Source organism: Bos grunniens, chromosome 7 (genome assembly GCF_055505025.1).
Source record: "Bos grunniens cultivar Pamir isolate PY7600 chromosome 7, Bosgru_T2T1.0, whole genome shotgun sequence".
NCBI classification, from domain to species: domain Eukaryota; kingdom Metazoa; phylum Chordata; class Mammalia; order Artiodactyla; family Bovidae; genus Bos; species Bos grunniens.
Genome location: NC_141171.1, coordinates 19,709,241 through 19,735,618, shown reverse-complemented (window position 1 = coordinate 19,735,618; position 26,378 = coordinate 19,709,241). Strand labels below are relative to the sequence as shown.

Genomic DNA, 26,378 nt, shown 5'->3' with positions numbered 1-26,378 from the left:
CGCGTAAAGCGTTTCGTCGTGACGTAGGAGCCTGACCGTCCCGCCTCCCACAGACGTATCACACGGTCTCAGCCATTCACAGTGTCGAGCACTCAAATTGACATCACCCATCACCAATTGCAGGACACCCGCTACCCGTCAATGACAGGCCACCGTGAGGAAACCCTGCCCTCCGTTCGCATATCAATAGGGGAGCCATGGAAGGAATGGAAGCTTAGGTTCTCGCGATGACGCTCCCGGCGCTCCTCTCTTCCCGAGTAGGTCCGTCACGTGACGCGGCATCACCCAATCACCGTGTGGGCCGCGGGGGTCGCCGCGGTTCCCGCCAAATACGAGCGCGGCGGCCGCGGCAGCAGCGGCGCGGGCGGGAGGGCGAGCAGCAGTGGCCGCCTGAGCTGAGCCCGCTCCTCCGCCGCCTGAGGGGAACTCGAGACGTCGCCCTCGCAATGCTGGAGGAGCCGGAGTGCGGGGCGCCGGGCGCCCGGGGAGAGGCCGCAGGTCGGTTCCAGTCCGCGCTGAGGGAAAGGGGGGTCGCGGCGCGCGGCCTGTGTGGGCCGAAGCGGCGGCTGGGGGCGGACTGGCCTCCTGGCCTGGGCCCACGGCTCTGCATCTGGCGTTCGGTCCGTGGAGCCGTTACGACCCCGGGGAAGGGCCTTGCAACCCGAAGGGCACCTCTTTGACGTTATTGTTGCAGCCGCGACCATTTTTTTTTTTCCGGCGCTTTTACGTCAGTTCGTCCTTTCAGAGCGCTTTGCGGTGACGGGTGTGTGTGTAGCCCGGAGGGGAAACTGAGACCCAAACAGGCGAAAGGGCCGGATTTGTTGGTTACCGAGTGCGTTTGTGTCCCCCGGACAAGTTGGACCCTGCAGCGGCGCTATGGGCCGGATGTGGAAACTGAGGCCCGGGGTTCCACGGGGTCGGGGGACCGGAACAGCCCCGTCTAAGGGTCAGGGCCAGCCCAGGTGAGAGGCCCGGGTGGTAGGGGTCCCGGGTTCTTGATGCCGCCGGATATGCAGGAAGACCGATCTTTCTCCTTCCTGTGTCTTGGGAGGGGGCTTTCTGGCGCCTGGCGGGCCCCTTACATGGGGTGGCGAACTGAGGAGGACCAGACGGCTTGTATCCCCTACTCCACTCCCATTTTGCCCCCAGGACTTGGCGCAGTGCTTGACACATAGTAGGTGCCTAGTAATTAAGTGTCGGTAGGGACATCCGCTAATCTAGTTCAGAATTTCTCAGCCTCAGCACTATTGACACTGGGGGGCATTCTGTGCACTGTAGCAGCATCTCTGTCCTCCACCCATAAGATCTCAGTAGCAAGCCCTTCTCATCTGGGACAACCAAAAATGTATCCACTGTCAAGGTGCCCCCTAGTTAATAAGCACTGTGCTGTTTCCAGACTTTGGGATTTCAAAGAGACAGAATTCATATGAAGTTGGGGCTGATTGTCATGGACAGTCATTAGACCCAGTATGGATGTTTAAGAAGTTTACAAAGCACCTTCTGTTATTATGATCAGGCTATCCTAAAAGGGAAGGATGTTTTAATGCCAGATAAAATTAGAAGGGATATAGTCTCAGAATAAAAAGCAGTGGTAAGGTTGTACAGAAATGTTTGTTAATTGCACCTATACCTTTGAATAGACTGAGTCCCTGGATGGGATCCCTTTTATGTTGACCCGAAGTCACCTCTGTTCTGCTTGCATCAAAGCTCGTGACTCAGGGTCATGCCAATAAATCCTTGTGATTGTCTGAAAATTAAGTGGCTAAAGATTGTGTATCCTTCAATGGGGGCGGGGAGGAGTTCATGTTTTTGAGAGCTGAAAACTTGGGAATAATACTATCTTGCAATGGGAAGAAAGGAAATGTCTTCTGGGTACTTTTCTTGTATTCCTAGCTTGGAAGCGGGTAGAGTAGGTTCATCTATGGGCAGTTGAGTTTTTTTAGAAAGCCAGGATCTGATTTTTAAAAATACTTACTCGTATGTATCTTAAAAAAAAAAGAATGTAGGTTAGCCAAAATAACTAGACTTTTCCAAGCCAGATCTAGCACATGTCAGCTTCTCAACTTATTCTAGCCATTTGAAGATATTTATTCAAGGACTTAGTTCTGTTTATGGTCATTTCTGTACCAGTTTTGATACTGTTATGCCTTTGTGTATGTGTGTGTGTGTATTTCTTTCCCTCCTGTGCAGGAAAATATCCTCCCTATCATTTCTTGACTGTGCTTCAGCTCCAACTTGGCAGATTCAAGATGATTTAAGTTGTATCACCTTTTATAAACCCTATTTTAAGAGAAAATAAGCCCTATACCAATTGTACAGATTTGTTGGTGGGGAGAGGTTGAATTGGAGGAGCATGTTCGGGCTCCTTTTATGGTAAAATCAGCTGATACAATGTTTTCTCTCATCTGTAGTTTCCTTACTTGATTTCCTACTACCTGCCAGGCCCTGAGCCCATGTGTGGAACAAGTCTGTGTACTGTCACAAAGCTGGTGTTCTGATGGGCGGGAGAGACAGAAACACAAAAGTCTCAGGTGTGCTAAGCGCTCAAGGGAAATAAGACAAGAAGATGTGACAGCATTCAGGGTAGAATTTCTTAATCTACTGACATTTGAGATCAGATAATTCTCTGTGGTGGGGAGCAGTCCTATGCATTGTGAGATATTTAGCAGTGTTCCTATCCCTTCCCCACTTGATGCTGGCAATGCACTCTCTCCAGTCAGGACAACCAAAAACGTCCTTTGTTGTTGCTCAGTTGTGTCTGACTCTTTGCGACCCCATGGACTGTAGCCTGCCAGGCTCCTCTGTCCATGGAATTTCCCAGGCAAAAATACTGGGGTGGGTTGTCATTTCCTTCTCCCGGGGATCTTCCTGACCCAGGGATCGAACCTGTGTCCCCTGCATTGGCAGGCAAATTCTTTACTACTGAGCCACCAGGGAAGCCCAAGGATGGGGGTGGGAGTACCCAGATCAGCCCCATTGGACGACCACTTTGTATAGTAGGTATTGTATTTTCTGCTCCGTTGTTTCCAGCACTTAATAACATATCCTTTGACATTCATTCACAGCCATGGATTGCAAAGACAGGCCAGCTTTTCCAGTCAAGAAGTTAATACAAGGTAACTCTGGGAATGGGTTAAATATTTGCTCCTAGCTTATGTCCTTCATTGTTTTCTCAATTATTATATTTTTCATTTCCCTTGAGCAGAGGCAGGCCATCTCCTGGGGTTCTCATCAGAAGCATCAAAGGGGTGGAGGGGAGAAGACAGTTGCATCTTACATTTGGAAGCTGGGAAACCCATTTCACTGCGTGCCGTTCCCAGGACCAAATGCAGAGGTTGCTGCTTTTACAGCTGGATTCCAGCATATTGACTTTGTAATGTTTTCTCATGGAGGAAAAATATACTGTATATTCTATATACCACAGAGCAGGGGTACCCAACCTCTGGGATCTAGTGCCTGATGATCTGAGATGGAACTGATGTAATAATAATAAAGTGCACTATAAATGTAACTGTCCCCCCATCCTCTGCTGCTGCTGCTAAGTTGCTTCAGTCGTGTCCAACTCTGTGCGACCCCATAGACGGCAGCCCACCAGGCTCCCTGTCCCTGGGACTCTCCAGGCAAGAACATTGGAGTGGGTTGCCATTTCCTTCTCCAGTGCACCAAAGTGAAAAGTGAAAGTGAAGTTGCACAGTTGTGTCGGACTCTTTGCGACCCCAAGGACTGCAGCCTACCAGGCTCCTCCGTCCATGGGATTTTCCAGGCAAGAGTACTGGAGTGGGGTGCCATTGCCTTCTCCGCCACCCACCCTCAGTCCATGGCAAAATTGTCTTCCACGAAACCTGGTCCTGGTGCTAAAAAGGCTAGGGACCACAGCTGGAGAGAGTTTCACAGGCATCCTAGCCTCTGCTCCCAAGCTGTCAAAGCCAATAACATCTCTTGATGTTGCCAGATGTCCCCTGGCAGCACAGCTGTCCCTGGTTAAACACCTTTTTACAGGAAGTGTCTCAAAATCCTTTCATGAAAAAGGGAGGAATGAATTTACCCTTAGGTGAGATTAGTGGCTGGACTATATAAAAAAGGATGGTTTTTGGTTTTCAAAGCTTGGTTATCTGGTTCCTCTGTAGCAGCTGGCCTTCTGTCATGACTGACAGCAAGGTTGGTGTTGGTAGGAGTTGTATGAAGGGCAGCCGCCTTCCAAGGTTAAAGGATTAGGGGCAAACCGCAGAATCCGAGGGCATGATCATCTTATAAATGAAGCCAGAACAGGTTTATGTGTTTGGTCTACATTAGAAAGTAGTTAATAAGATGTTTGGGTGTTTGAGTACAGGCAGACTCTGTAAGAAAGTCACCCATCTGCATTTCCTGTCTTCCATGTGCCTCTCTCTTAGAACCATCCAGAAGGTTGACATGCAGTGGGAGGATACTTGTTTCACTGGCAAGAAAAGCTCTAACAGTCGGAGTGCTAGGGGCAGAACAAAATCTTAACTGTAAATGGATCTGTCTCTTTAGCTTTTGGAACCAGATACACTTATCTTCAAATGGAATTTCCACCCATAATAAATAACTTTAGAATTTGAACTGGATCTCAAAGAGATCAGAAAATGTCTTCTTCGAAAGTCTTGCAAAACCCCTGCTCTAAAAGTTTGTTGGTGTTTGGGGATTTTGTTTGTTTTCCATTTCTTTTTTTGTTCATTTGTTTTTGCTTTTAATTAGGTTGTTGGAAAAGTCCATAATGAAAAGACTTGTTGTTTAGTCATTAAATTGTGTCCAGCTCTTTGCAACCCTATGGACTGCAGCATGCCTGGCTTCCCTGTCCTTCATTATCTCTTGGAGTTTGCTCAAACTCATATCCAATGAAAAGATAATCCCTTTTTAAACTTTAGATATCCTCCCTATCCTCAAGTACATCAAGGTTGTTCATTTTTTGAGAACATAGAATGTTAAAGTATTGATTGTCACTCTTCACACTATCACTTAAAAGAGGTCCTCCTTGTCTTCTGGTTTCAGCCCGACTGCCATTCAAGCGCCTGAATCTTGTCCCCAAGGAGAAAATTGACGATGGCTTGGACGACACAAGGGGGTCTCGGGCTGGCCCTGTGCAGACTCAACTCCACAACTTAGAAACCTCTTTGGACCACTTGGAGAACTGTCACATGGGTTCCGACATAGATTTTAGACCAAAACTTGTCAATGGGAAGGGACCCTTAGATAACTTTTTAAGAAGTCAAGTTGAAACCAGTATTGGCCAGGCTGTGGTCATAATTGATTTGACAGAGGACTCGAGCAACCCCCCGGACAACATGGTGGGCCACAATAAACTGAATTCTGCCGCCTCCTCCGCTCAGAAGAACATAAATGGAGTCCCAGACAAAGCTGGAGATGACAGGGGGCTGCCAAAGGCCAGGCAGAAGGATGAGCTGGCAAGTCCCGAAGAGGCCCTTTCAGAAGTTCCGTGCAAGACAGAGGCAGGGGGTGCTGACTCAGGGGGTGCAGACAGGAGGGGACTCACACAGAGGGGCTCACCCCAAAACTGTCCCAAGCTGACTGGTGACCTGAGCATGTGGTCTGAGAAGGACCGGGGTGGCTGGAGTGAAGCCGGGGGCATCCTGTTCAAGGGGAAGATGCCCGTGGTCGTCTTGCAGGATATCCTGGCCCTCAGACCGCCGGCCAGGTCTCCTCCCGCCACTCCTCCCAGCCAGGCTGTGCCTTCTGAGAGCGAGACACCGGAGTCCAGCCCAGAAGAGGACTTGGCGCTGAGCCACTCGTCCTTGAGCTCTTCCTCTCCCACCAGCTCCCCCGAGGGGCAGTCTGTGCCCACAAAGCTGCATACAGGCCCCAGCCCCTTCCCTGCCTCCACACCCGTCTGCAGAGTGAGTACCTTCCCCGAGTCAGTGCTGCCTGAACCTAGAGGCTTCCATCCAGCCCCTCACTCTTCACTCAGGGATCCTATGTTGCCCAGCTGGCTAGTGGCTGAGTGAGTGTGGCCACAGATGAGCTCTTGTGATCTGGGCAGGTCCAGTGCAGAATTCTTTCTGATACCGAGAGCCATTGAATTGTTAATTTTTGTGCATACTGCGATGTGCACCAGTGTGTGTGTCCGTGCCTTCCTGGTAGCCTTGTTCACACTTAAATAATGGTGCTGGTCACCTTAGCCACACTAGTGACTAATGGCTGTGATCCTCAAGTTAGCCTATATATACACACACACACACACACACACACACACACACACACATTTTTCTAGATGTTTATTTGGTTGCACTGGGTTTTAGTTGCAGCATATAGGGTCTTGGATCTTTGTTGTGGCATGCAGGATCTGTAGTTGCAGCATGTGGACTCTTAGTTGCGGGATGTGGGATCTAGTTTCCTGACTAGAGATCAGACCTGGGTCCTTATGCATTGGGAGTGCAGAGTCTCGGCTCCTGGACCACCAGGGAAGTCCTTCAGGTCAGCCTTTAACTTCAGCTCCAGGCACTCCTATTCCAACACAGGAGTCATACAGTCACTGCTGGTAAGCACTCAGCGTTGGTGACGAGACCCAAAGACGGCAGGAAGAAAAAAATGGGGCATCCTGAAGGGTCAGCTCTCGTGACCGCCTGTCTTAAAACCTCACCTGGAGAAGTGAGAACAGAAAAGACCTGGCTCCGTGTTTAAGGCCCCAGGCAGGTGGCTTTGGAAATTTCTGTTTCCATTATTGGCTTCCAAAGGACATAATGGCAAATGTCTCTATTCTCACCTGTCCTTGAGGTCCTATGGGTAAAACTGAATCAACTAGTCAAGAATCACAAAGCATATTTCACAGTATCTGTGATTTGAGGGTTTTGTAGCACTTGTATGTGTTCATATCGGGTTTTCACATAAGATGGGTTCCTGGGGCGAGTCGTTTTATTTTCTACTGTACCTGCTTCATTTGACCATAAACCGCCTACTTTGATCTCCCAGGGAGATTGGAGGATGGGGAAAGTGGCTTCCTCTTTAGGTTCACAATATATCTATCAAGTCCAGGGTCTTCTTTTTTCCTTCTGAGTTTCTAGATGTGTCAGACTGAGATACTCAGCTTTTAAATTCCCATCTGAGCCATCACCCAGACTCTTAAGAACCTGAGTTTGGGTCCCGTGCCATCAGCCATCTTGTTCTGTTTTGACCCTCCAGTCACACAGAATCCTTGCTGCTTCTGCTTTGTACAACTACTTTGTCACATGACTGGTAACAGCCAGTGAGCCCAGAGAACAGGACATGTACACATTTTCATTTTCCTTCATAGCTTTGTTTTTTAAGTTTTTTTAATGTGCATAGCATGGTCCCAGGACTGGGAGGCCACGCTTTTGGGGCTTGTCACAAAGCAGTGCTACTTCCTGTGCACTTGCCTAAATGCTGAGCGCATGAACCAGGTGTGCTGAGTTTACCAAAGCCTGCGTCTGAGACCCTGATCTGACTCCATACACAGGCTTGGGGTTTTAGATGTTGTAGAAGACAGTGTTATCACTCAGCTTTGCAAACAGTTCATGCTGCAGGTGGTGAGGCCTTCAGCCCTCCCCACCAGCCTGTGGCACAGAATTGCCCCAGTCACCCGCAGCATGGGATAGAGCCCCCTGATGCTGGGTGACACCATACGTGTGAGAGTGAAATGGAGTGACCACCGGGAGATGCCCGAGGGCCTTGCACACTCAGTTTCTGGTTTATCTCCTCACTTTCAGGAGTGCTGGATTTCCTGAGTGGTTGATTTTTGTGGTTGGTACCTAACATTAACAAGTTTCCCTGCTGTGGGCCCAGGTTCTTCCTGACCCCTGTTACTGTGGGGAATTCTTTTCTTTTTCCATTTTCTCTCTGCCTTCTCTTCTCCACATTGTAGGCAGAAGCTTGCTGAAGGCTTGCAGATTGTTTCTTATTCCCATGTCATGTGTGTGGTTTTTATTGGGCTCAGTTTATCCTGGACTTAATATCATAAATCTGCATTGGGAACCCCCAAACATTAGCTGGTCCATGTGTGCGTGCATGTGTGGCCAAGGGGGAGATCCAGCTCGTTAACATGCAGATCATGCCGTCCCTTCATCTAGAGAGCCTGACTTTGAAAAAACACTTAGGAACACCTTTTCTAGATAACCCCAGGTCTCTTGACTAGCCAAAGCATGGCTGTTTGGCCTCAGAGCTTTTACCACCTGAGACAGAGCTGTTTCTCCAATTTGTTTGCAGCGACATATGTGATTAGTCCACGTTATTGTTGACTCAGATGTTTGTTCCCTAAAGGGTTGTGTGGATACAGTGGTGTTACCGGAATCTACGCCTTGCCTCTGTACAGTTGCTGGAACTCTTTAAATTATATTAAATTATGGTAATTTAAATTATACAAGTATTAAATGCTCTGTTTTTTTTTTTTTTAAAAAAGTATCACTGAACCGTCAGAGCCCCTTCTGGCTTTTTCCTGTCCCCCAGGTTGCCACTATAGTTGTCTTACATTGCTCTGTGTGGTGTGTATGTGAAGGATCCCTGGGAATATACAGTATCATTTTGTTACCTTACATGAGCCATATACTGTCAGTATGTTTCTTTTTTATTCCAGGGTATGTTTAACTGTATTTTACACTGGGATGGGAAGATGTATGTCTTTTTAACTGCTATACTGTATGCAGATGGTGCCATGGTATGGATAAACTGCAGTTTGCACAGTCATTCTCATTGACGGATATTTCTTTTTTTTTTTTTTAAGTATTTATCCGACCGCACTGGGTCTTAGTTGCAGCCCGATGGATTTTCCAGTTATCTTCATTGTGGCATGTGGGATCTTTAGTTGTGGCACGAGAATGATTAGTTGCAGCATGCGGGATCTGACCAGGGATCAGATCCCAGGCTCCCTATATTTGGAGCCCTGAGTCTTAGCCACTGGACCACCAGGGGAGTCCCAACAGATATTTCTATCGTCTCTTGACTCTCAGCCTTGATGGAATGTAATTGTCCTGAGCTTCCCTGGGTGGTTGTTCAGAAGTGCAGGCTCACAGGACTGGTCATGTCAGTGTCTGCATGCTGACAGTCCCCCACGCCTGGGGTACTTAGAGTTGTGTCTCCCCTCCGCTTGCTCTCTTTCCCCTGCTGTCAAGGTACTAGCTGCTGTGGGGCCTCCCTCCTTACCTCGCTGCTCCTCCCACCTGCTCTGGACTTAGAAGTTAGATCTCCTTCTGTATCACACCAGACAGAGGGGGCTCTGGAGTTCTCCCGAATACAGTGCAGGAATTTTACTGCACGGATGTGGTTATATATGTTTTGACTCTTGGGTAGTTGATGTATCTGTTTTAACCTCATACTAGAATCTTGGGTCTTTCTTTTGGTAGCTGAGTTCCAGATAGGGCTTCCCTGGTGTATCAGGAGGTAAAAGAACCCACCTGCCAATGCAGGAGATACAGGTTCAATACCTGGGTGGGAAAGATCCCCTGGAGAAGGGAATGGCTACCCACTCCAGTATTCTTGCCTGGAGAATTCCATGGATGGATGAGCCTGGCGGCCTACAGTCCATGGGGTTGCATAGATTTGGACACGACTGAGTTGCTAAACACTAACACTTTCCAAGTAAGTAAAATGTGTGGCCTGTATTTTGAAAGAGTTCTATAAATATTTAGGCCAAATGTCAAGAAGAAAAAGTTATAGCTGTTCAGTAAGGTTTATCCAAATGTATGGTAAAGCAGAAGAAATATTAGTTTTAAGTTAAATTGCATTTGCTGTGATTATTGGATATCATGATGCCAGCTCCTGGTAGTCATGTGAACTCTTTTATTCCTGGACTCACAACACAGGGTAAGATTTGGAAGGGTCCTGATTCTGCAGCTGAATCTCAGCAAGTATGGGCGAGACCCAGCACGTCTTCCTCCGAAAAAGCCCTGGTACAGCAGGGTGTGGCAGTCACGTTTGGTGCTGTATTCTTTGAATACAAAGGACAGTGGCATAGATACAGCACCTTCCAAACCCTGCTACCTTCTCCTTTGTTGTGGCGGTGAAGTCCGCACGTTTGACAGGCACAGTGGATGCTGGAGAAGTGGATGCTTTTTCTTAAGTGCTTGGTTAGACAGCTTTGGTGTTTCTGAGGGCACCTGGCTTAGGTGGGGTTGAGCACTCTGCCAGTCACGTGGCTTTCACATGGCCAGGCTCAGCCCTCTGCTGAGGGAAGTCTTGGTCCAGAAAGGACTCATTGTGTCCCGAGTAAGAAAGATATCTTATCTGTATGTGTTAATCTGTAGGAAGTCTTAAGGCCAGGCTTTCCTGCCCTAAGAGAGAAAGCACTGTTTTTGTGTAGTTTTGTTGGTATGTCAGTTTCGAGAGAGATGGGCTTTTGATCTTTCATCTTGTCTCATTAATTGGCTGCGTAAGATGAGCCCGGGGAGGGTGGGTATTTCTTTCCAGTCCAAATTCTCCCCATTGCTTGTCCAGTAAATGGTGCGATTGCCAGGATACCCTGCTCTGGAGGGAGCTTAGACCACTAGCCTGGACTTCTTGTGTGTATTCCTGCTGCTGCTGCTGCTGAGTTGCTTCAGTCATGTCTGACTCCGTGCGACCCCATAGAGCCATTTTGCCAGCATGGTGAGGGAGCCCAGCCACGTGTCTTGGTCTCTCCTTGCAGCCCAGGCATAGAATGCAGCAGGGCGATTGAGAACACTCTGCTCTAGAACATAGGGGTTCTGGACTGGATGACCACTTCTGGCCAGCTGACTCTTTATCCTGAACATTCACGCCATGTTCTAAGAGGCAAAGCCTCACTGGGCAAAGAGAACAAGTTTGTGGCCCACGGGAATACAAGCCCACACACGTCTTGCTTGAGTCCCATGGTATTGATTTGTAGACACGACAGGCAAACCCTCTGAGCTAGTGTGGATCTGGTTTCAACTTCCCCTGCAATAAAGTGCATGTCACAGTAAAGCAAGTCACGTGGCTCTGTTGGTTGCCCAGTGCATGTAAAAGTTATGTTCACACTATGCTGTGTGCAGTAGCATTATATCTTAAAGAAGTACATACTTTAATTAAAAAAATACTTAACTGTGAAACTTCCCTGGTGATGCAGTGGTGAAGACTTTGCTCTCCCACTGCAGGGGAAGTGGGTTCAATCCCTGGTCAGGGAACCAGGATCCCACATGCTGCACAGTGTGGCCAGAAAAAAAAACTTCACTGGAAAAACTGCCATGGTCTGAGCCCTCAGTGAGGCGTGGTCTTTGCAATAGTAACATCGAGGATCACTGAGCACTGATCAGCATACCACGTATAACAATGAAATGTGTGAAACTTGAGGATTACCAGCATGTGACACAGAGACGCAAAGGGAGCGAATGCTGTTGGGAAAATGGTGTTGATAAGACTTGCCCAATGCAGAGTTGCCACAAACCTTCAATTTTTTTTTTTTTAAACATGTTATTTTGGAATCAAAAGAAAGCAAGGTGTGCCTGGAGTCACAGAAAACCTCCACTGCCAGCCTTCCTGGGAAAAAGTAGAAGGGGCAGCCGTGCAGGGCCGGGTGTCTGCAGGACTCAGGACTCGGCCTCCGCAGTTGCTTATAGGCCTGCTGCTCTGTGTCTCCCCAATGCCAAGGCCCTGCCTGTGGCTCTTGATACCAAACCTGGCCTCCGTTTTGGTCATCTGCCTTCCGGCCTCCCTTAATATCTCCACAAGTACACTTACGTGCTTTCATTGGAGCTTATGACCCAACCAAGACCTTCTGGTTTTGTTTGCTGGAACCGTCACCCAGAAAGGTTTCCATTGTTGTTTTGCAGAGTGTTGACTACCCCCCCCCACCCCCCGCCCCGATCTCCCCTCAAGGACAGTTCAGTGTGTTAAACGTGTTAAAGTGATTGAAACGTTAAAGTGATTGAAACAACCCGTGTTCTCATTTCAGTGTCTTTCCTTTCAGATAACTAAGAAACTGGTCAGAGGCTCTGCAGAGAAGAACAAGATGAAACTGCAAAGGGTAAGGTTTGTTCCCTGAAGTAGCAAGTTTCCCAGCTGCACGCTTCGCAGTAAATGGGCAGCAAAGCCCTTTGCATGGCTCTTTTCCCTGCTCGTCCTGGGCAGCATTTCAATTCTTGCTTCATTTTACATACCTGGGCCTCATGTTTGTAGCTTGCATCACTCTGAGCTTTGCTGAATCCTAAGGTTTCACCTGTAGTCTTGTTTAAGCTTTTACTAGAATCAGTACTGTCATAATAGTTAGGCATCCCCATTGTAGGGTTTTGTCTTTTTTTCTGTTTTTCGGCTGAGCCACTTGGCATGTGGGATCTTAGTTCCTCGACCAAGGATTGAATCCATGCCCCCTGGGAGTCTTAGCCATTGGACCACGAGGGAAGTCTCCCCTATTGTAATGTAAAATCGCCTTAAAAAGAACCCAGTTCCTCTCCCTGTGCCCCATGCTCCTACAGGTAAATGGAAGTTACACCCTTTCTGAGGCGCTGTAATGAGGGCCCTTACACCAGATGGGTGATTACTATAAAGGGGTTCCCTATTGAGTCTTCTTTTATCTGAGGGGTCACATTGTTACACACAGCAGTGCAGGGGGACCTTCTTTCTTACTGAGTGAATTGCAAAGAAGGTCTTGGACTCCTCACCCGTCAGCACCAGCTCAGGGAAGGGGCACTCATGACAGTCGGCTGTGTGCTCATCAGGTGCTTCTTGTGCTGTCTACCTTATGGCCGCGTTCAATTTTTGTGTTTCGGGTTTGATGCCTTTAATGTTTTTTAAGTCTTTATTGAATTTGTTACAGTATTGGGGGTTTTGTTTTTTTTTGGCCGCAGAGGCATGTGTGATCTTAGCTCCCCAACCAGGGATTGAACCTTCACCCCCTTGGATTGGAAGCAGTCTTAACCACTGGACCACCAGGGAAGTGCTCCTGATGTCTTTTTGAAAGTTTATCTCATTTGTTGGAATTTCAGAACTAGGCACCTGCTTGGCAGGTGTGGCTGAAGAGGTCTGATTTATGCCTGATTCCAGAAGCCTCCTGTCCTTGCAGTTAGCAGCAAGGAGACACCCCCACCCCCCCCACTCTGCAATTGCTGCTGGTTTCCTCACCCTGTTACTTGATCAGTTACTCAAGCCCCTGCTCCAAGTGTCCCACGAGGACATTTGGCAAGGACATTCTCAGGCCTCTATCAGCGTGCCTCCATGGCTTTTGTGATAGGGAACAAAGGTTGATCAGGGCAGGGTGTTCTCTAGGGACAAAGGCACAATCATAGGCCCAGATGGAGAGCTGAGCTGTCAGGCTCCTGCCAAAGGTGGGAAGCCTATGATGATTCTTGCCCTGGAGAATTACCCAGTGCTGTGAGAAGGTAGGGCTTCCTCAGTGGCTCAGTGGACAAAGAATCTGCCTGCAGTGCAGGAGGAGACACAGGAGTTGGCGTGGTTGATCCCTGGGTTGGGAAGATCCCCTGGAGAAGGGAATGGCAACCCACTCCAGTATTCTTGCCTGGAGAATCCCATGGTCAGACGAGCCTGGTGGCATACCGTCCAGAGGGTCGAAAAGCCTCTGACATTACTGACCATGTTAGAAGGTACCACCCCTTCTGTCCTAGAGCTGAAATTTGTTCAGTGTGAATGTCACCTTATATAATAACTCAGTGCCCCAGGCCACATATAAATTCTTGGGAATGAGGAACCAATAAAATGAGATGTTCATGCTTCAGAGAAACCAGTGGTTTCCTCCTGCTGGTGTTGAGGAGGCCCAGGCATTGTCATGGATATCATGATGTCTTTTCTTATCTTCTGACCTTCTTCTCAGATCCTGAAAAATGTTTGTTTGGTTTTTTGAGAAATTGTTTTAAAAATAAAAAGTTTTCTTTTGAGAAATGGCTTTACAGATTAAAAAGGTTTTTTCGCTTATGTTTTTTAATGTGTTCTCGTCTGTTTCCCGCTGTTTTAAAACTTAACTCGTCAGGTTTCCCGGCCTTGCCTCATCCTGCTCTCCCATTTCAAGAGAAATAAAATAAACCCTGTTGTCTAGAATAGTTTTGGAGGGAATGGAAAGAAAATGTCTTTTGGCTCTGGCATGCCAGGATCTTAGTTCCCCGACCAGGGATGGAACCTGTGCCCCCTACAGTGAAAGCGCAGAGTACTAACCACTGAACCGCCAGGGAAGCCCCAGGAAAATGTTCTTGTTTTGAGGGCAGGGAGGCAAAACCTACAGGTGTTTTAAATGTGTCTTTATTTTACCACACTTTTTTGAGCCAATAAATGTTACTCCAGCCCAACAGCAGGTATCCCATGTAGGCAGCTGAGAAGGGCTTACTTCATTTTTTTTAATTAAGTAAAAGTTGACCCTCATTCCATACTTGAAAATGGTCTTAAACACATCTTATTGTTACTCGCCCACGAGTCCCTGTGGCAGCCGGCCAATCCTCGTGGCCTTTCTCAGGGCGGAAGGAGATGTAATGGACCAGATATTGCCTTCTCTGTGCATGTGTGGGCCAGCGGGCCTCGCACCTCCCCCTCTGCCTGCACACAGCCTGCCTTCCCCGGCGTCTGCCCACGGGGCTGAGCTGTGTGCCGTCTCTGTGCAGGATAAGGAGCGTCTGCGGAGGCAGCTGAAGCTCCGGGCCGAGAAGGAGGAGAAGGAGAAGCTGAGGGAGGAGGCCAAGAGGGCCAAGGAGGAGGCCAGGAAGAAGAGGGAGGAGGAGAAGGAGCTGAAGGAGAAGGAGCGGCGGGAGAAGCGAGAGAAGGAGAAGGCGGAGAAGCAGCGGCTCAAGGAGGAGAGACGCAAGGAGCGCCAGGAGGCTTTGGAGTGCGTGCCCCACCCCCTCCATCTGGGGTCCCACACCCTCTGCCCTGTCCCGCTGTCACGTAACCCCACCCCCTCCACGGGCATCAGCATGGGCCTGGGCCAGCAGGTGTCACTGAGTGTGATGTCTCGTAGGGCAAAGCTGGAGGAGAAGCGGAAAAAGGAAGAGGAGAAACGGTTGAGAGAAGAAGAAAAGGTAGAATGTGTTTCTAGATCGCGCACCTTCCTGTGTGTTTGAGAAGCAGGGCTTCTGCCTGATTGCTGCTGGATATTGCGTGTCCTCCCTGAGGTGGTGGTGGAGGCGGGTAGACAGGACTGACACTCCTGTAAGTAGGCTGGTTTGGGTGCCGGCCCAGCCCTTCCCGGCTGGCTGTCTCCTCCTCTGGTCCCTCTGCCCACAGGAGCAGCTCTAACCTTTGGAGTTGCCTGGTACCCATTTGTGGGTTTGGCGAACTTGCATTAAATTAATGCTTTCAACGTAAAAATGCTTGGAATTCAATTACAGGGGCTTTTGCATGCTTCAAGTTCTCTATTTTTTTCTCACCCTCATCTTCTCTTGCATTGCAGCGCATTAAAGCCGAGAAGGCCGAAATCACGAGGTTCTTCCAGAAACCAAAGACCCCACAGGCCCCCAAGGTGAGCAGCCTGCTTCCTCTGGCTTTAATATTGGTCTCTGTCAGGCTATACTGTTTGAAAAATAAAGAGGCATCTTCTGACCCGCTGGCTGTGCTTTCATCGAGAGGGACGTCTGCTGGCCTTGGGAGCTTTGATCTCCAGCAGAATCTGGAGGTTCAATTCTTACCATCCACTGTGCTCTCAGAAAGGCAAAAAGTGGCACGTTTGCTCAAACTACCAAGTGTTTATAGAGGTTGTGCTGGGATCCGTGAGGGAGAAAGACCAGTCTTCACCCTTAGGGGATGTCTGCTCAAGATAAGAGGCAGGATTGAGCATAAAACAACCTGTGGGGTTCATTCAGCACAGGATTCTGCTTCCTGTCACCTTCTAGACCAGGCTCTGCTGGTGAAAACCCCAGACCTCTGTCCCCTCCCTCCTCCATGCTCCAGAGGTGCAAGGGTGTCCTTCCAGGTCTTTCACTGAGCATTTCCCTCCCTCCTGTGTTTGTGTATTCATGTACCTAACAAATTATGAATTTATTGTTTACCGCTTTGCTGAGTTGCATCTTGGATTCTTGCCACATTTGCCCTTGTTCATTCTTTTTCATTGCTGCAGTACCATGTCATGATGTGGATGCATCATACTTTGTACCCCCTTGCCATTGATTTCTACCCCCACCTCCCAACAGTGCGTGGGTGTCTCACACTTCTCTGGATCTGACTGATGGGTGAAGAAAAACATATTTATTTCTCTTTATGTTTCTCCATGATTCTCGGTACAGTTGAACATCTCTTTGTGTTTGTTTATCATTTTATTTCTTTTTATTAATTTTATTTCTTTTTTTGCCAATTCCTCTTTTTTGTCAGGTTATTGCAGAATTGGCTTTCTTCTGATCTCTGGTTCTTTATATTATCTTGGTTTTTGTTCTTGGTGATGTGTCTCCTTTGACACTGGGTCCCATGTCTAGTGGCTCCTCCTCAACACTTGCTGTGCAGGTCCGTCACACAGTAGGCAACAGTGGTGCCATCACATCCCTTCTCCGTTTCAGACCCTGGCCGGTTCCTGTGGGAAGTTTGCCCCTTTCGAAATCAAAGAGCACATGGTCCTCGCCCCTCGATGCCGGACTGCCTTTGATCAAGACCTCTGTGACCAGCTTGACCAGCTCCTCCAGCAGCAGAGCAGCGAGTTCTCCTTCCTGCAAGATCTGAAAAGCCGGCGGCCGCTTAGGTCTGGGCCCACTGTGGTGTCTAACCGGAACACAGACCTCTCTAACAGGTTAGTTCTGAGGGAAGCTGCCGATTGCCCTTGGTGAAGTTGGAGAATCCTGAGTGGCCAAGCAGAGCCCTTGTCACTGCTGAGTCCCTTGGCCTTGACCGGTCAGCTCCCTCCCTGGCCTCAGACCCCGGATTCTACTGCTCCATCAGCTCTCTCCTGGCTTCACCTCCAAAGGCTCCCAGGTGCGGTGGCCTTGCAGAAAGTCTCAGCTCTGGAGTGCAGGCTGCCTCTCCTGGGTCCCCAGACTATGCGCCCCGCCCCCCGGATGGAGCTGACGTCTAGACCACTTGCCTGGAGGGTTGCTCCCCAGCTCTTGCCAATGTACTTGTTTTCACATGCCCACTTCTGTATATGCAGTGGGGCAGCAGCTTCCGTCTGGTTCCTCTCTCCTTCTCGCGCCATGTCCCTGGAGTAAACATTGGCCTGCTTTAGGGCTGCCCGTCTCTAGTGCCCACGACCTGCCACCCCAGGAGGAAGGATGTTGTGGTGGGCGAGTGCACCATGGAGGAGCCTTCTAAGCCAGGTTTTGTCTCCAGCGATGTGGTGATCGTGGAGAGCAGTAAAGTGGACGGTGTTCCTGAGCGGAGAAAGTTTGGCAGGATGAAGCTCCTGCAGTTCTCTGAGAACCACCGGCCAGCATACTGGGGCACGTGGAACAAGAAGACGACAGTCATCCGCCCAAGGGACCCCTGGGCCCAGGACAGGGTGAGTGTGTGGGCACTGCTCTGACCCCTGCGTATCCTTCTCAGCGTGGCCTTCTCCTGCGGCCCTGGGGCTCCCCAGAGTTCTAGCTTTTTAGCTCTGCCATTCCCTCCCGACCCTGGAGATGACAGTGACTGCTGTGTGTGTGCCCTCAGGACCTCCTTGACTACGAGGTGGACAGCGATGAGGAGTGGGAAGAGGAGGAGCCGGGAGAGTCCCTTTCCCACAGCGAAGGGGTGAGCATGGCAGGGGCCGGCAAGTTCCGGTGAGAGGGCTCCCTCGGACAGCATCTCAGCACCAGATTTATAGCTATTTCTTGGAAAACCTTGTTTAGTGACACCTGCCTGGTGTGGACGGGGAAGCTCCCAGATACCCCTGGGTGGGCCCGCCCGTCTCCTGCCACACCCGCTGCCTTACTCCGGGCCCCTTATCTGTGTTCTGCCTGGCCCTCCACCCCCACCAGAGTATAGTGGGCTGGTTAGAGGATCCTGGCTGATCCTCAGGGTGTCCGTAGAAATGACGCTTAGAGCACTGGAAAGCTGTTTGCTTTTAACGTGTTCACGGGTGAATTATAAGTAAAGCACATGTTTCCACACGTTATCATTGTGCTTTTTTCTCTCGAGGACGATGACGATGACGTGGGAGAGGATGAGGATGAGGATGATGGTTTCTTCGTGCCCCACGGGTACTTGTCTGAGGATGAAGGCGTGACCGAGGTGAGGGCTGGACAGGAGGTGATCAGCCCAGAGCTTGGTGGCTGCTGACCAGGGGGTGGTTGCGTAGGTCCTGGCCCACCCTGCAGCCGATTCCTTGTGGACCTTGCTCCTCAGAGGCTCAGCCTCACCCCCCAGCTTTCTCAGTTCTACTGGATGGTGGGACTTTTGAGGGAGTCGTTTCCAGAGCTCTGAAGGCCTGCCGGGTTGTGGGGAGACTGGTAGGTGTGACCCATCTCAGAGGCACACTTGGGGACCTTTGTCCTTCATACGTTTCCAACCAGAGAGGCAGATGGGTCTCGTCAGGCCCTGAGCATATCTGGCTTAGACACTGGCATCATTCTGAGGTGGGAGAGGTCCAGCATGGTGATTTCAGCTCCAGGATCACATGGTAAGCAGAGAACCCAGAGTGGTGCTAAGAAGTCTACTGAAGAGGTAATAAAAATAAATACCTGTGACTCTCCTGTGAGGGCTAGAAAGGCAGGTGCACCTAAGATACTTGAGGGTGAAGGTGCCAGTGATTCAGTCTGAAGACATTCTCTGCCTGTATTATCGCCAGTCAGGTGCCATCCACACTGGCCCTGAGTCTGTGAAGAGCTCTGCCTGCCTCCCATATGCTCTCTCTCTGTCCCAGAGGGGTGCACCAGGGTACTGGGGAGCAGGGATCCTGAGCAAGTGTCTGCGCTCTAACCTGCCAGGAATGTGCCGACCCGGAAAATCACAAGGTGCGCCAGAAACTGAAGGCCAAGGAGTGGGACGAGTTTCTGGCCAAGGGAAAGAGGTTCCGCATTCTCCAGCCTGTGAAGATCGGCTGCATCTGGGCGGCCGACAAGGACGGCGGTGCTGACCTGAAGGTGCTGCAACAGTTCACGGCCTGCCTGCTGGAGACTGTGCCCCCTGAGGAGGAGCAGACGCCCAAGGCCTCAAAGAGAGAGAAGAGGGACCAGCAGAGTGAGCACCAGCTCTGGGCAGGGGCAGGGCGGGAGACTCCCTCTGAGGGTGGCCAGGTAACTCACAAGTTCTTCAAAGAAACAGCCAGAGCCAGTGCTTGCTGAGGAGGTGTCCTTTCTGTGACTCATGAGAGCTGTACAAGGTGGCTGCTTCAGTCAGCCTGTTTCACTGATGGTCACACACATTCTTAGCTCTTCAGAGCTGGGAGGGCCACTCAGAATGGGTGTGTGAGGGCTTACTAAGAAAACAGACACAGGAGGTGAGGCCTGACAGTTTATTCCAACCAGTCCCGCCTCGTGAAGTGTGGACCTCCCAGAGTCTCTCCTGGAGCAGTTCCTGTGTTTAAATCCACCCCTAAGCAGCCACCTGCGCTAAACCTGTGATGGTGGTGGTAATTTTGTGATGTCAGTCAAATCACTGCTCTGTGTCAGTTACATCTCAGTAAGCCAGGAGGAAAACAAGGCCACCCAGAGCAGACTGTGTCTCAGCCTCCCGGGGGCTGTGTTCATTCCGTCTCCCCCTGCTCCCTCTCCCCACCAGTCCTGGCCCAGCTGCTCCCGCTGCTGCACGGGAACGTGAATGGGAGCAAGGTGATCATTCGGGAGTTCCAGGAGTGCTGCCGCCGAGGACTGCTCAGCAGGGACGCCGGCAGCCCGGAGGACAGTGCCGCCAGCCCCCCGAGCCCTGGCCCTGCCCGCCCGCAGACCCCTACCGCCAGCGAGGACGTGGCTGTGCCCTCCAAGGCCAGGCTCAAGCGGATTATTTCTGAGAACTCGGTGTATGAGAAGAGGCCCGACTTCAGGATGTGCTGGTACGTCCACCCACAGGTGCTGAAGAGCTTCGCCCAGGAGCACCTGCCTGTGCCCTGCCAGTGGAGTTATGTCACCGCAGTGCCCTCGGCCACCAGGGAGGACAGTGGCAGTGTCCCCGCCCCGGGGCCCGGCCAGGGTATGCCCGTCTCACTCAAGAGGAAGTCGGCGGGTAGCATGTGCATCACCCAGTTCATGAAAAAGCGCCGGCACGACGGGCAGGTGAGACCCCGCTGCGGCTTGTAGTTTGTAGCAAACCTTCCTTTTAGGGCATGTTTAGATTTATAACAAAACTGAGGTGACAGAACTGACCAAAATAGAGGCGTGGGTGTAGAGGTTTTTCCACCCACCAAGCACCCGCAGCAAAGCCTGCGTGGCTCTCACAGCTGATGAACCTACGTGGACGTACCCGTCACCCAGACTCCAAGGTTTACTGGGTGCACTCTGGCTTCTGTGCATCCCGTGGGTTTGAACAGATGTATGGTGATGTGTGTGGCTTCACAGTGTCACACAGCTGTGCCACTGCCTTCACGCCCACATTCTGCCTGTTGGTCCTTCCCTCCCTCTACCCTGGGCCGCCACTGGGCCTACTGCTCTCACTGGATTTTTCACTTAGTTGTGTGCCTTTATGCTTTCTTCCTGTCTTTTCATGGTTTGACAGCTCATTTCTTTTCAGTGCTGAATAATGTTCCGTGCAGCAGCTTCTGTTTAGTTAGTTTTTGTGTTCATTTAACACAGTTACTAAGCGCTTACTCCATACCAGGTACCCTGCTAGGCCTTGTAGACAGTGGTGAGCAAAACGCCATCAAAGCGGAGACAGACTGGAGTCCATGGTGGGAGCACCCATGTAACTATCCTGACAGCACATGGAGGAGGAAGCGTGTGGTCCCACATAGATAGGCCATGTATAGGGAGGGCCTCGCCTCACATGGAGGCAGGTGGGCTTCCTGAGAGTCGCTGGTCCCCAGAGCGAAGGCTCCCGCGCTGCCTGGACACACGGAGGCTGGGCCCCCACCTCAGCCTTGGTCCGTGTTTGATGTTTGTTTCTGTTACTGGCATGGCAAGGTGATGGGTTTAGTCTCCTGGCTACTATCACCAGAAGCCTGGTCTTAGTTGTGGGCACCAGTCCTCACTGAGGCCAGTATCTCACGTGGCTGAAGATCTTGGAGACTCGAGTTTACGTGGATGAGAGGATGTGGTGAGAGCTGGTGTCTCGCTCGCATCTGGGGCTCTCCTAGGGTGCTGTCGCTCCAGGAGGTACTGCTAGAGGCTGGGGGTGAGGGAGAAAAAAGGGAGGCCGTGTGTGCGCCCCATCCCCTACCCCTGCTCCTGCCACATGTGTGGGGGGGGGAGGATGGGCAGAGGGTTGGCTCCTGGAGTGATGCCCGCACACAGATGACGTCTTGGGTGCAATGGAAGCCTTCTTCCTGAATCATCACAGCAAGAGGGAGCCTGGGACAATTCTGTGCACTCATGGCGGCTGTTCCTGCCACTCCCCCACCCCGTCCCTGTCAGCTGTGGACATGGCTCAATACAGTAGCTCCCATCTGGTTAGGAGTCAGGGACCCAGCCCCACAGACAGTTCCCTCCTTGGGCCTGGACCCAGAACAGGCCCTCATGTGTTCAAGCTGTGATGAGCTGCGGAACTCCTTATGGTCAGCATCATCGTTAGCCAGACGGTCTCAGAAGGCTGCACATGTGATGCTCAGGTTGAAACCAGCTGGGGAGCCAGTGTGAATGTGGCCAGGGCTGGAAGGACCCTTTGGTGTCCTAATCCAGGCAGGGTTTGCGGGCTGCTGCCCTCATCAGGCCCCCACAGCCACCTTGCTGAGTCCCCTGTGCTCTTCTTCCCCTCTGACGGCGTCCACGCACGTGCTCGCAGTCTTTGTCTCTACGTACAGAAAGACGGGTTAGCCCTTATCACCTGTTTCCTCTTGCACTTGACGTGATTCTCTGCCCTTGGTGCTTTGTTGTTTACTGAGAAAAAGTGCTCCCCAATAAACTGGGGGCCCCTCTCCCCAGGTAAGAGGGGTTGGTCTATGAGAGGCAGTGACATGGGGCGTTTCATTTGATGACACCCATGAATAGCAGTCAGTGCTATTCAGCTTCTCCCCGTTCACTGGCCTCAAAGGGGCTCCGAGATGTGGCAGGATCTCACAGAGGGCCACATGTCCAGTGGTTCTGGGCGTGCTGGCCCCAGTGGTCCTGATTAAGTGGGTCTGAGAGTAGCTGCTAATGTCTGCACTTTGAACGCCCCTTTTTGGAGCTTCCCTGGCAGTCCAGTAGCTAATACTCCAAGCTTCCAATGCAGGAGGTGAGGGTTCAGTCCCTAGTCAGGAACTAGATCCCACATCCTCGCTTGTAACAGCGCTTGGTCCCCTGGGACCATGCAGGCCTCCGGACCGTAAACACATGGAAGTTTGTCTGCAGCAACAGGAAGTCCTGAGCTGGTGAGCACTGTGGTCCGGGGCCAGGCTGCTCCTGTCTCCTGCTGCTCCTGCCTGTTTGTGGCCTTGTCTTTGTGGTCACAGAACAGCTGCTGCACTGCCAGCCAGCGAGATGAGGATGGCCAAGCCTACCTGGGGAGGAGTCCCGTTTACCTGGAAGGAGGAGCAGACTCCACCTGTGTCTTTCTGACTGGAATGCTCTGACCCAGCCACCCAGCTGAAAGAGAGGCTGGGGCCATGAGACCTTGACCACCTCCAGCAGACTCCTTATGATTTGGGACAGGCAGGCGGGAAGAGAGCTCTGGGCGTGCACTGAGCAGGGCCTGCAAGGCAGAACACAGGAGCTGGGGAGCCTTCCTGAAGGCCGGGTTGGTGGCCTGGGAAAATGTGGATGGTGTGTATGAATATTTTAGATCGGGTTGGGATTTTTAATTTATGGGAATTTTAGAAGCTTTTCATTTAGAGTTCCAACTAGTGTTATACTTATGGGTTTACACAGTACCATGATCAAGTGAGATGAGCCGGCTGTTAGGGGCCACTTCTGCCCCAGAGAATGAATGAGTGAGTGTGTGTGTCCGTCCCCCGGGCAACTCAGCTCTTCAGCCTTGTTCTGTTTTCGCACAGGCAGGGGCTCCATCTGTCCTTTCCAGCCTCAGTGCTTGGTGGTGGTGACATGTCTTCCTAACTCCCAAGGCTGCATGGCCAGCTGTGTGCCCTCTGCCTGCGATAGCGACAGCAGCATGTCGGGCTGTCCCCCGGCTGCATATGCTGACAGCCCTCAGCCCAGCACGTGGGACCCCTCCTGGAGCCTCACCTTAGAAAGGCTTGAGACCCGTCATGTGCCTGTGGGGCTGTGGGCTACTGTTCCTCCCACAGAGGGCTTGTGGGCCCAGAGCAGTCATCCGTTTGCACTTGGCTCCCAGTGTGGAGGCCTGGGACCGGGAAGGCTAGAAGGAGACCCGCCCGTCCCCTTGCTCACCAGACCCAAGCCTGCATGGCTGGGGGGTGGAGAATGCACTGTCTGTGCTTCTGAAACAGGTGCCTGGAAGCTGCCCTGCACCTCCCAGCAGCGCCCATGGAGCTCTCCTGGAGCTTCTACACTAGAACTGAGGGGTCTGTGAGCATAAGCTGTCTGCCAGCCAGGCTGGGAACCGCAGGCACAGTGGACGGCCTCGCTGTACTGTTGTCCCTTTTCCAGGCAGACTTACAGAGTAGAAGGGCTCTAGGAGGGTGTTGAGCCCCTTGGAAGGGAGCCCAGCTCCACTGCCTCTGCCAACTCTTGTGCATGGGCAGTGTTTAGGATTGGTCCTGTTACTGCCTCGTTCTGTGTCTCTGTCCCCTCTGGTGGAAGCCAATGATAACAGCTCCTGACGCCCATTCTTGGGGTGCTGGTGGCATCCACATGGGCAGAACTGGGCAGAGTGAGCATCAGAGGAAAGAGTTCACAAGTGTTGGGCAGAGGGACCAGGCTATTGGACAGAGAAGAAAACACTGACCAACTAACTTCTTAGCCACCTACTTATTCCAGAAGATAATAATTCAGAGAAACCATGTGCTTTGTCCATCTCCTTTTCAAACCAAAGTAGAGGATCCCCCCCTCCCAATTCTAATTTGCAAACAATAATGCATTATTTTTCTAACAAGGTAAATAATTAGTTCATTTCAGAGTACTCCCAAGGTTTCCTTTGATCATAACTCTTGAGACACTAAGACTTCCCTGACTCAGACCTTAAAAGAATCTGCCTGCAATGCAGGACACCTGGGTTCAATCCCTTTGTGGGAAAGACCCTGGAGGAGGTCATGACTGCCCACTCCAGTATTCTTCCCTAGAGAATCTTATAGACAAAGGAGCCTTGTGGGCTCCAGTCCATAGGGTCTCAAAGAGTCGGACACGACTGAGCAACTAACACTTTGACTTTCATCAGACTCCTCAGATAGTGTCTCCTGGATGGGCAGAGAGGGGTCGGGTGTGCAGCAGTGGGTGGCAGGGGGGTCACACCGACCCTGTCTGCTGCTGCTGACACAGTGTGCCTTGTCTGTTCAGGTTGGCACTGGAGACCTGGACGACTTCCAGGCGGACACAGAGGAGGAGGACGACGACGAAGGCGACTGTGTGATCATGGACATCTCTGATGTTGGGGGTGAGCAGAGTACCACACCCTCCTCTTTTCCTTCAAGCCGGCCAGGAAGGGAAGGAGCAGTTAGTCACCCCCCAGCTCGCATCCTGTGAGTGATGGGGACTGAGGAAGAGGTCCTGAAAGGCGCCAGGCAGGCTGGTGTGATGGTGTGGGTGTCAGGCCTCCTGTCCTGGTCTGAAAGCTACATTCAGGAAACCAGAGACCCAAGGGTTGGTGAGGAGCTGTCAGGGAGGGAGGGTGTAGGGCCTCTGAACCATACTTCCCCAGGGCAGGGAGCCAGAGGCCAGCCAGCCTGAGGCCAGCCACTGAGCCTTGCTGCCTACTTTCCTCATCTTTACCACGGGCTTCCCCTGTCCTGGAGGGTCAAGTGCAAAGCCTGCTGGACAGGGCTGCAGAAACACACTGGCTCAGGGTGAACACAGCCGAAGCCCCAGTGAGAAGGCGATGGCTTGCCTGCCCTCCCCCAGAGTGGACCCAAGGCTGAAGCCCCTCCCTCTCTTGCCTTGCAGACATCCAGGCCCCATGCGGAACCACTTCTGGAGCTGGGGGCTCAGTGGGGATGGACACCAGTGAGAGCTTCGTGGCCCCCAGCTCGCTTCGCCTGTCCTGAGCGCCCAAGTGGCCCGTGTATGTATGTAGAATGGTTAGGGTATTCTCGATGCCTCTCAGATACTTGAAAGTCCTGACTCCTGTGTAAAGAGCACTTTGTCCTGCTTGGCAGACCTCCCTGGAGGTCTGGAAAGTTTTATATAGGATACTTGGTTAGTTCTTTTTGATATTTGTAAAAAATTTCCCCCCAAAGCTGCATATTAATCTGCCCTTTAATAAAGCATTATTGTGATGTGACCTGCATGGGGAGGGCCTAGTCGTGCCCTTTGGACTCTGGGCAGGCGCAGTGACGAGATGCTTGTGAATGAATTGAAGCCCCTCGGATGCGGTGTGGCACCCGGACCTGACGTGGACCTGTATAAACTATTGTCTACCCCGACCTGGCGTGTCTGTCGTCTCTTCCAACACGTGGTGTCTGTACCTGGTGTGTCCAGAGGCCAGTGCTCTGCTGTCCAGTGTCCACCCCCCAGTTCCCCACGCGTGGACCTGTGGCCTTTGTTTAAAGTTCAACGCTTCATACAAGTTCTGTCCCATCTCTTTGTTGTGTGCTGGGGCTCCTCGGCAAGTGCTTGTGCTGGTTAACCCCTCCTGCCCCTTGGCGGGTGGGCAGAGGGTGTTCCCAGCCTCGGGAGTGCTGAAGCTAGGAATTGTGGAGCCAGGCGCTGCACCTACTGGACCCTGGAGTGGCCCTAGGACAGGGCTGTGATGGGCCCAGCAGAGGCATCTGAGCATGTACCGAGGGCCAGGGGCAGCGAGGTTCTGGCAGAATTCTAACTATTGGAACCAGGCTCCAGTCCTGCTGGCCCTTCACAGCACATTGTTTTGTTGGAAGAAGAGTCAGCTGGCATCTCAGCGTGAGTACCTGTTCAGACTGTGGATGCCTCACTCCTGAGGTGGGGCAACATGACCCTGCCCTTGGGGGCCACGCCATCTGCTAGCTAAGACGCTCCTGGCCCGCCTCTCCTGGCAGTACCCTGATCCTCCTGGAGAGGGTCTTCCTCCATCCAGCTCCGTGGGGGTGGGGTGCGGACCCTGGCCCCACCTGGGAATAAGTGCTGCAGGTTGCTGGCACAGGGGTGAGGCGTGGGTGCAGCTCCCACCTGTGGGTGTGGCCACCAGCCTCAATCATGGTTAAGTGCCTTTAACCTTGCTAGCTGCCACCTGACAATTTACCGTCTACCCACTAGCAGGTTCTGGGTGGAGATCAGGCAGCCAAGGAGGGTGGGCCCAGGTCCTGCCCCCATGTGAGGACAGCTCTGGGCTGCCCAAGTGTGAGGCACAGCTTGTGTGGGGGCTACTCAGTGGCTGTGGGTTACAGGAAATTTTTGTGTCTAATCACATCAGGGGCCTGGAAGCTCTCACCTCATAGTGGCCAGAGA

The 26,378-nt window shown here is 51.5% G+C and overlaps 1 protein-coding gene across 4 annotated transcripts; it reads left to right on the top strand.

Annotated features, from left to right (window-relative positions):
- Positions 1–337: 337 nt before the first annotated feature.
- On the top strand, positions 338–25,378 carry CHAF1A (chromatin assembly factor 1 subunit A). 4 transcript variants are annotated; one of them, XM_086410070.1, is made up of 15 exons: positions 338–498; positions 3,066–3,116; positions 5,011–5,873; positions 11,888–11,944; positions 14,523–14,743; positions 14,876–14,936; positions 15,308–15,376; positions 16,404–16,630; positions 17,167–17,335; positions 17,488–17,568; positions 17,956–18,048; positions 18,744–18,996; positions 19,537–19,807; positions 24,297–24,393; positions 24,900–25,378. In XM_086410070.1, the coding sequence occupies exons 1-14, from the start codon at positions 447–449 to the stop codon at positions 24,367–24,369; spliced, it is 2,541 nt and encodes an 846-aa protein (XP_086266196.1). In that variant the 5' UTR covers positions 338–446; the 3' UTR covers positions 24,370–24,393; positions 24,900–25,378. The 4 variants fall into 4 exon arrangements, with proteins under 4 accessions (XP_086266196.1, XP_086266194.1, XP_086266195.1 ...); XM_086410068.1 differs by having other exon boundaries at positions 19,537–20,027; XM_086410069.1 differs by lacking the exon at positions 3,066–3,116 and having other exon boundaries at positions 19,537–20,027.
- The last annotated feature ends 1,000 nt before the right edge of the window (positions 25,379–26,378 follow it).